Source organism: Dendropsophus ebraccatus, chromosome 3 (assembly GCF_027789765.1).
Source record: "Dendropsophus ebraccatus isolate aDenEbr1 chromosome 3, aDenEbr1.pat, whole genome shotgun sequence".
Lineage (NCBI taxonomy): Eukaryota > Metazoa > Chordata > Amphibia > Anura > Hylidae > Dendropsophus > Dendropsophus ebraccatus.
In genome coordinates, this window is record NC_091456.1 from 40,051,767 (window position 1) to 40,062,344 (window position 10,578).

Below are 10,578 nucleotides of genomic sequence, written 5' to 3' on the forward strand. Positions count from 1 at the left end.
GTGGTCAGGTGCCTGTGCTTGGAGTTCAGGGGGATGGTCCAATTGTATTCTGGACCAGACCCCTGACCTCCTATATAACACCTCAGTCTGTATACTCCTTGCTGGTTATTGAGCTAGTCCCTGCCTGCTTGTACTATTGTCTGTCCTATATATCTATATCTATTCTGACCTTTTGGCTTTTGTTCCCTGACTTTCCCTGTTTGCAGCCGATCTTTTTGCCTGACTCTGACTATTCTTTAGGATCAGATTTTGCACTTTTGCTGCCCAACGTTGCTGACCCAGTCTGTCCACACTGTACTATTGTGTTTGTTTGTCTGTCCGTGTTTTGTGTACCACCTATACCAGAGCAGGGACCGTCCTCGTGGTTGTCTTTAGCCGCCTAGGGCTGTCCGTAGCAAGTAGGCAGGAACAGAGGCGGGTACAGCGCAGGGCTCACTGTCCGTGTCTTTCTGTCTATTCCACCCTTTGCCACTGACCGAACATAACACATACATTGTTAAAGCCACATTCTAACCACCCAATAAGTATGAATATGGTTCTACTGAAATAAACAAACATACCTAAATGTAGCTCTAACTATTGGGTTTGCAAGTTTCTATGTGAGTAGAAGTGAAAGAAACAGTGACAGCACAGAAAGGTAGGAAACTAAACTAAGCAAAGAACTGCTGCTACTTATGACAACCTAAAGTAAGGTAGAGGCAGCATTGTAGACATACATCATTAGGTCTACTGATGGTTTCACAATGTTTCCAGTGCCTTATAGGTGGTAAGAGATGAGAGCCATGATTGACCTTCTAGGAACAATGCAGATGGCATGTACACAGCCCAGACTTTCTTTTTCAGAATTCCTCTGACAGCAGGACAGCAGATTGCAGGGAGAGGAAACATCTGGAGGTAGTCTTTCTGGATTATGATTTATTTTTGGTAGATAAATTAATTTAAAAATATGTTAGGAAACACATAAGTGAGGGTTTGAGTTGTTTGAAACAATGGTGCCTATTTTGGGGTAAAGTCTTGATTTTTGGGTTTGCTAACTCTTTTTTAGCCTTCTTCTGCCGAAACAATGCAAAAGCTTTTAAAGTAAGTATCTCTTCCATTTTCTAATATCTGATATTCTGTTTCTGCTTATAGACAGGCAAGGTTGACCCATCTGAACATTGTTTGCATAGATAGCAAACTTGTCTCCTCCTGATATGCTGCCTTTTCTCTTCCATTGTTGACAGCTTGTTGTCTAGGTTACAGACCACCTCTCTGGGGTCTGGCTGGTGTATCTATCTATCTATCTATCTATCTATCTATCTATCTATCTATCTATCTATCTATCTATCACAGAGGTGTATCACAATCTAAAATATCACTTTTTTTTTTTTAAACCACTACAAATTCTAAAAGGCCACAATACATTTAACACCTATGGTAATCAATCATGGCCAGGTGTGATCAGATCCCAAAGATAAACAATCCTGGTCACTTTACAATGACCCTATATGGACATACTTTATAATATAAGATCCCAGCAAAAACAATATTCATAAGATGACCAAGTCCAAAGGGGGAACAATCCAATGTGTTTCCCCACACAAATTCAGATACACTATAGTTCATCAGGGGTTAATTGCTCAAATTCCTTTTGCTTTAGGTATCATTAGAGTGCTACAATGTGTAGACGATATCCAGAAGGTAGCAATTTAACACTGTGCAAAATTCTCATAATATAAAGTGCTTAATCCTAAGACAAGGTAGCATAGTGCGTAGCTTGGCGGTGCTTGTATAATGAAGTGATTCATTGTCTTAGGATTCAGCACTTTATATTATGAGAATTTTGTAGCTTGTTAAATCGCTACCTCAACACCTTCTGGATATAGTGTACACATTGTAGCACTTTATTGATACCTATAGCAAATGGAATTTCAACGACTAACCCCTGAAGGACCATGGTGTATCTAAATTTATATGGGGAAACATGTTGGGTTGTTGGGTTGTTGGGTTATGAATATGGTTTTTGTTTGGATCATATATTGTAAACTATGTCCACATAGGGTCATTGTAAAGTGACCAGGAATTGTTTATCTTTAGGACCCGATAACACCTGGCCATAAATGATGACCTTAGGTGTTAAAGGAAAAGTCTGGCCAAATTTTTTTTACAGTATTGACAGTATTGTATTGCCCCCCAAAAGTTATACAAATCCCCAATAAACACTTATTATGGGAAATGCTTATAAAGTGCTTTTTTTATCTGCACTTACTACTGCATCAAGGCTTCACTTCCTGGATAAAATGGTGATGTCACGACCTGACTCCCAGAGCTGTGCAGGCTGTGGCTGTTGGAGAGGATGATGGCAGAGGGATGCTCAGTGTCCCTCCAGTGCCCTGTGTCCCTCAGTATCCCCCTGCCATCATCCTCTCCAGCAGCCACAGCCTGCACAGCTCTGGGAGTTGGGTCGTGACATCACCATTTTCACTGAACTACTCCTTTAAATGTATTTGGGTATTTTTAGACTTTTTAGCGGTTTCTAATAAGTGACATTTAAGACTGTGATTCACCTCTGTGATAGACATTATTGTTCATGCGCTTATCTTACACCTGGGTTGGCTAATATCAATCCCAACTAGGGATGAGCAAACTTTTAAAAAAGTTCGGTTTAGTTCGATCCGGCGAACTTTCGTGAAGTTTGGATTCGTACGAATCGAACCTAAAACGAACCTTGCTATAACGGCTGAAAAATTGCAGCTACAATAGTGGGAGTCTGATAGGGTATAGTTTTGTTTAGTTGCAGTTGCTGAAACAAAATAGTAAATAAAAAAAAAAAAATAATAATAATAATAATAAAATATAGTGCCTAAAAGTGCAAAAATAGTGAAAAAAAAAGTTGAGGAGGAGGAGGAGGCAGCACTTGATTGCACCCAGGCCAGTATTGTTGAGAACAGACAAGTTGAGGAGGAGGAGGAAGAGGCAGCACTTGATTGCACTCAGGCCAGTATTGTTGAGGACAGACAAGTTGAGGAGCAGGAGGAGGCAGCACTTGATTGCACCCAGGCCAGGTTTTGTGGGGTGCCGACTTAGCGTCACACTCTATGGAGGGCTTCAATAAGCTTTTCTGCTATAGGTTACTTCACCTATAACAGCTTATGAGAAACAAACTTTTTTGGTTGTGGCTAAACGGGGTTGACGGCACCCAGCAAAGCAGAAATGGACAGGTTTTGTGGGGTGCTGACTTAGCGTCACACTCTGTGGAGGGCTTCAATAAGTTTTGCTGCTATAGGTTGCTTCACCTATAACAGCTTATGAGAAACAAACTTTTCTTTAAACTTTTTTGCTTGCGGCTAAACGGGGTTGACGGCACCCAGCAGAGCAGCAACATGTAGCGTGAACTCTCAGTCACGGGACAGGAGCTGGTTCAATGCTACCTGCCCTGACTCTTTTCTCACTTTTCTCTCCCTATTTCTTTTTTTATCTCCCTAACTCTCCCTAGATCTCACAATTTTTTTATTTAGATGCCTATCTCTCGCTATCTCTACCAATCTTTTGATTTCTCAGCCTCTTTCCTTATCTATCAGCTTATCTTCTATATCTAGCTTTCCCTGGATCTTGCTATTTTTTTTTCCTCTTCCTCTCTCCTGCTTCTCTCACTAACACTTTCTATTCCTTCTCTATCTCTCCCTGTATCTATCTAGTTGTTTGGCTATCTATCTCTTTTCCCTCTCTATCTGATACGGAGCTCCTCTCTCTGTGAAGTCTGGCAACACACTGAGAAACTGCTGGCGCGCACAGGCACTTCCTGGTGCTGGGGAGTGACGTCACACATCTTGATTTTCACAGAAAACCAGGATACAAGGCATTATAGGTGTAATAATCCCTTGTATCCTGGTCTATTCTGTGAAGAAAGTACAATTTTGCGTCGCCGTTGTTATCTTAACCAGATTCGTAACAAACTTTCTCAAAGTTCGGTTCGGTACCAAACCGAACTTTTTGCAAAGTTCGTAACGAATCTGGTTCGTAACGGTTCGGTTCGCTCATCCCTAATGCCAACTCTTCTGCCATACGTGTATTTATAGATTTAGGGGGAGATATATCAAATTGGTATAAAGTAGAATTGGCCCAGTTTTCCCTAGCAACCAATCAGATTCCACCTTTTATTTTTAAAGACTATGGGAGGAATGAGAGGTGGAATCCCATTGGTAGCTAGAGGCAACTAAGACAATTCTACTTTACACCAGTTTAATAAATCTCCCCCATAGTTGATATATATATATACTGTATATTATACACTATATACAATATGGCCTACATTTATCAAAGGGTGTAAAATATATACTGGTGTAATCTGCCCAAAGCAACCAATCACAGCTCGGCTTTAATTTTATCAGAACTAACAATTGTGATTGGTTGCTATGGGCAGTTTACACCAGTGTATATTTTACACCCTTTGATAAATCTCCACTTATATCTCTATACATCTATAACAATATATACGCAAGCCAGTCCACTGCTTTTAGATCAAAGAGGTGGTCTGTAACCTAGACAACAAGCTGTCAACAATGAAAGGGAAAGAGCAGCATATCAGGAGAAGGAGACACATTTGCTAAATGATTGTATATGCAAAATTATATATAATTTGACAAATCCTACAAGTATAATTGTATTTGTTAAGATAAGAACAACCCTTTAATTTCATTTCACATACTCTGAGATACTTCTACTTGATCCACACTTAAATGAGAAGTCCGTCGAAAATTTTTATTAAAGTATTGTATTATCCCCCCAAAAGTTATACAGATCCCAAATTTACACTTATTATGGGAAATGTTTATAAAATGCTTTTTTCCCTGCACTTACTACTGCATCAAGGCTTCACTTCATGGATAACATGGTGATGTCACTTCCTGGATAACATGGTGATGTCACGACCCGACTACCAGAGCTGTTCGGGCTGTGGCTGCTGGAGAGATAATGGCAGGGGGACACTGAGGAACACAGGGCACTGGAGGGACACTGAGCATCTCTCTGCCATCATCCTCTCCAGCAGCCACAGCCCGCACAGCTCTGGGAGTCAGGTCGTGACATCACCATTTTATCCAGGAAGTGAAGCCTTGATGCAATAGTAAGTGCAGGGAAAAAAAGCACTTTATAAGCATTTCCCATAATAAGTGTTTATTGGGGATTTGTATAACTTTTGGGGGGCAATACAATACTTTAATAAAAATTTTCGGCGGAATTCTCTTTTAACCTCTTAAGGACATATGACATACCCGTACGTCATATGTCCTCATCAGCACTTCAAAGCGGGGCCGCGCGGCGACCCCGCTTTGAAGTGCCGCGGTCCCCGGTGCCGCGTGTAGCCCAGGACCGCCGCTATTAGCGGGCACGGTCTGATCGCCGTGCCCGCTAATTAGCTAATCGGAGGCAGCTGTCAAAGTTGACAGCTGCCTCCGATTACCGAAGGCAACCTTTCCCTGGGGTCTAGTGGGGGAGATCTCCCTGTCTAATGCCGGCCGGGGACTTGTCCAAGATGGCGCCGTCCCCGGCTCGGCACTCGTTTGTTTCCGGCTGCAGCAGCCGGAAGCAAACGAGTGCCGATCTCATTGATCTTTGCTGTATATCTATACAGCAAAGATCTCAATGAGAGATCAAAGTGTATATACTAGAAGTCCCCCAGGGGGGCTTCTAGTATATGTGTAAAAAAAAATAAAATGTGTTGTTATTAGTAAAAAGCCCCCTCCCCTAATAAAAGTTTGAATCACCCCCCTTTTCCCAGGTTTTAAATAAAAGTAAACAAATAAATAAATAAATAAGTAATCGCCCGAACTATTAAATTATCACATTCCTGATCTCGCACGGTAAACGTCGTCAGCGCAAAAAAAAGTGCAAAATTGCTCATTTTTGGTCGCATCAAATCCAGAAAAAATGTAATAAAAATCGATCAAAAAGTCGTATATGCGCAAGGTACCGATAGAAAGAACACATCATGGCGCAAAAAATGACACCTGACACAGCCCCATAGACCAAAGGATAAAAGTGCTATGAGCCTGGGAATGGAGCGATTTTAAGGGACGTTTATTTGTTAACAATGATTTGAATTTTTTACAGGCCATCAGATACAATATAAGTTATACATGTTATATATTGTTTTAATCGTAACGACTTGAGGAACATGCATAACAAGTCAGTTTTACCCCAGGGCAAATGGCGTAAAAACAAATACCCCCCAAATAAAAGAAATGTGTTTTTTTTTTTCAATTTCACCACACTTTGAATTTTTTTCTGGTTTCGCAGTGTACTTTATGCAAAAATTCAGCCTGGCATTGCAAAGTACAATTAGTGACGCAAAAAATAAGGGCTCATGTGGGTCTCTAGGTGGAAAAATGCAAGTGCTATGGCCTTTTAAACACAAGGAGGAAAAACGAAAACGCAAAAATGAAAATGGGCCCCGTCCTTAAAGGGTTAAAAAATAATGAAACACCTATCCTCATCTTATCGTGCATGGATAAAAAAGCCACTTTATATAATAGGGAGCATTCCACTAAATCCTTCTTTATGAAATGGAGGTCATTTGTAAGAGCTACTTTTACTACAAATGACATACAGAATCGTATGACTTCCTTTAAATGCACCGAATGGTACTGTAAAGAAGATTTGAAAGGTACACATTGAAAGTCATTTGATCAAGCTGGGATGTAGGATGATCCACCATGGTGTTTTAGTTTTTGTTTTTCATCTTTTGTTTTTGTTTCTTATTAAGGTTACTTTGATTGTTTCATTTTCTACAAAGTTTCAACTATTTAACCCCTAGACGACCCTGGACGTAACTGTTCGTCCTGGGTGGTTCTCCCGCTATGAAGCGCGCTCCGGAGCGGAGCGCGCTTCATAGGAGGTCGGGGCTGGCTGCAGTGAGCATCCGGGACCTCACCGGTAATGACACGCTGCAGCGATCGCGCTGCCGCATGTCATTAACCCCTTAAACGACCTCGGCATTTAAGTGTAAGTGACAGGGGGAGTCCCCTGTCACTTACCGATCGGGACCCCCGCAGTGTGACTGCGGGGGTCCCGATCATTGAAACGGACCGCCGGAGGTCTCTCACCTGCCTCCGTGCGGTCCGATCGGCGATCTGCTGCACTAAGCCTGCACAGGCAGGCTCAATGAGCAGATCGCCGATAACAATGATCAATGCTATGCCTATGGCATAGCAATCATCAGTGTAGAAATCAAACTAGTGTATGTAAAACTCCACCAAAGGGACTTCAAATGTGTAAAAAAAAAAAAGTTCAAAACACTATTACACTACCCCAAAACCCCTTCCCCAATAAAAGTTGAAATCACCCCCCTTTCCCATTATATAAATAAAACATATAAAAATAAATAAATAGATAAACATATAATATACCGTAGCGTGCGTAATTGTCCGATCTATTAAAATATAACAAGCGTCATTGTGATCGGTGAACGGCGTACACAAAAAGAGGGAAAAAAGTGCGCGGATTACCGATTTTATGTTACATTATATATTTAAAAAAAATCTATAAAAAGTGATCAAAACGTTCGATCTTCACAAATATGGTATTAATAAAAACTAGAGATCATGGCGGAAAAAATTAGACCACATACAGCCCCGTAGGTGAAAAAATAAAACCGTTATAAGCGTCACAATAGGCCCATTTTATTAATATTTAATTGCCAAAAAAAAGGATTTCATAAAAAATATATATATAACATTAGAGAATCTGTGTAACCTGCATACGGTTGTGTTCGGACTGACCTATAGAATAATAGTATCATGTCGCTGTTACCATATAGTGTATTACGTAGACACAGGAAGCCCCCAAACGTTACCGTATTGCATTCTTTTTTACGATTTCACCTATTTATATCTTCATAAATAATATATTTGGAATTCCATCATACATGTTATGGTAAAATGAATGACGCCATTACAAAGTGCAACTATTCCTGTAACAAACAAGCCATTACATGGCTTGTAGATAGAAAACTGAGAGTGCTAGAGCTCTTAGAAGGGGAGGAGGGAAAAACGAAAGCGCAAAGATGAAAATTTGCACGGTCCACTGGGTCATTTTGGGCCTGGTCCTCAAAGGGTTAATTGGCATTATAAACATTCAATCAAAGTCTAGCTAACCTACTAGATAATCTTAATTGGTAGCTTAGTACTTGTTGCTATGTTGACCTTAAGATGAATTAAAATGTCTCCTGTAGGGTTTTAAGGCTCAAGAAAACTCCCTTTTCACAATGGCAAACCAGACTAACGTGAAAGAATTTATTATCCTAGGATTCTCCAGTTTCCAGAAACATCAAACCTTTTTGTATTTGTTTTTCTTGATAATTTACACCATTACTGTCACTGTAAATATATCCCTTATCATGATAATTCGTTTTGGTGGACGACTCCATAAACCCATGTATTATTTACTTGGAAATTTATCATTTTTGGAATTAGGTTACATTTCTGTAACGGTTCCTAAAATTATTGTGGACATCCCAAGAGAAAGGAAAAGCATTTCTTTTTCTGGCTGCATGGCGCAGCTTTTCTTTTTCACTTTTCTTGGTGCCACAGAGACCATCCTACTTGCTGTAATGTCCTTTGATCGATTTTTAGCGGTGTGTTACCCATTACGCTACTCAGTCATCATGAGTAACAGGGTCTGTCTTCTTCTAGCAGTTACATCCTGGGTTCTTGGTTTTTTGACCACCTCATTTCCCATTATCAAAATATCCCAGTTACACTTTTGCAATTTCAACGTTATTAACCATTTCTTCTGTGAATCGGCTCCTCTACTAAAACTGTCTTGCTCAGACCCTTACTTTAAAGAACTGACTGTAATAATCTGTGCATCTTCAGTCATTCTAAGCTCAGTTCTTCTTACTATGATGTCCTATGGATATATTCTTCAGACAATTCTGAAAATCCCATCTGTTACAGGGAAGAAGAAAGCAGCTTCTACCTGCGCTTCACATCTTATAGTGGTTACAACTTTCTATTCAACTATGTTTGCAATGTACATTAAGCCCACCGCTAGTCAAGGCTCACTAAACAAGGTCATGGCATTGTTCTATGCTGTCTTCACTCCACTTATCAACCCATTTATATACAGTTTACGTAACAAGGAAGTTAAAGAAGCCGTTGTACTGTTCTTAAAGAGAAGGAGATTGTAAATATTTGTTTCTGTGGTTTTTTTTTATCGTTTCAACAATAAAGTATATTTTACAGGATTCGACAGATGAAATTATAAGCAAGTTAAAGACTTAGTACTGACTCACACAGCCCCATAGGATGGGAACATAGATAACATAAAAAATAGATAACATGTCAGTTTTACCATAGGGTGAACGGCGCAAACACAAACTTTTTTTTCAATTTGAAGCTATGTTCACATAACGTTTTTTCAGCTCCGTTTAAAATGACGTCCGTTATTTTGAGTCTAAAATAATGGACGTCATTAAGCAGCCTGGCCTCCCCTTAGTGCAATGACTGGTGTTTGCACGTTATTTTAGTTTGGGGTTACTAATTGGACTTTGGGTGTGGCTTAATTGAAAAGTCCATTGAATTTAATAGTAAAAACTGAGAAAGAATGGTGCAAAAAGAAAAACTGTGTGTGAACTACTAAAAAAATCCGTCCACTGTTTGCAAAAGACGTTAGAAAATAATGATCATGTTCATTATGTTGACATCCGCGCCAAAAACGTCCGTTATTCCATACACTCTGTGCATTGGACGTCCGTCTTCCTATTGACTTCAATGCATTGGCATTGCAGTCAGTTAAATCACAGCAATAACTGACATTTTTTTAAATATGAAAATCGGCTGCCTTTTCAATATTTTTGACATTGTGTAAACATAGCCTTACAGCGCAAATTATTTTTTTTCGGTTTCGCAGCATATTTTATGGGAAAATAAAGTCTGTAATTGCAAAGTACAATTGCTGTCGCAAAAAATAGGGGCTCATATGGGTCTCTAGGTGAAAAAATGCTAACGCTATGGCCTTTTTAACATAAAGTGGAAAAAGCTAAAGCGAAAAAATGAAAATTGGCTTTGATCATAAGGGGTTAAAGCATAAAAACTAAAATAATAATAATAATAATAATAATAATAATAATAAATGTAAATTGCAAACTTGCTTTATATAACATCTACTGTTGATTTAGATTTTAAAGGTACAAGGTTAGTGACACCTGGAGAGTAAATAAATGTAACTCACTAGAAGCTATATAACCATAGAGAGAATAAAGACATTAGAACACAAGGAATATTCTTTAAGGGATCAGGAATTGACTTATTTGCAGTTGAATAAATCTTTGGATTTGCAACTGAGGTACTGCCTGAATAAGTAAACCTGAAAAGCCTGTGGTAAACACTGCCCAACCCATAATACCTTCTGCAGTCCCATTGTGTCTCTTTTACTAAAGATGGATTGAGCCTAACAAAAAACGTTTAACAACAAATTAAACTTAAACTTTAGACACATTAGGGATTAAGAAGGCAAACATTTTTTTAATTGTTTATTTATAAATTTTCCAATAGAAGATATAGAAAACACAATAATGTTTAGAGGAGGATTTAGCTGCGT

The 10,578-nt window shown here is 39.3% G+C and overlaps 1 protein-coding gene across 1 annotated transcript; it reads left to right on the forward strand.

The window, feature by feature from the left end:
* Positions 1-8,242: 8,242 nt before the first annotated feature.
* LOC138786442 (olfactory receptor 8H1-like) lies at positions 8,243-9,166 on the forward strand. Its single transcript, XM_069963429.1, has one exon. It carries the CDS (start codon positions 8,243-8,245, stop codon positions 9,164-9,166), a length of 924 nt encoding a protein of 307 aa, XP_069819530.1.
* The last annotated feature ends 1,412 nt before the right edge of the window (positions 9,167-10,578 follow it).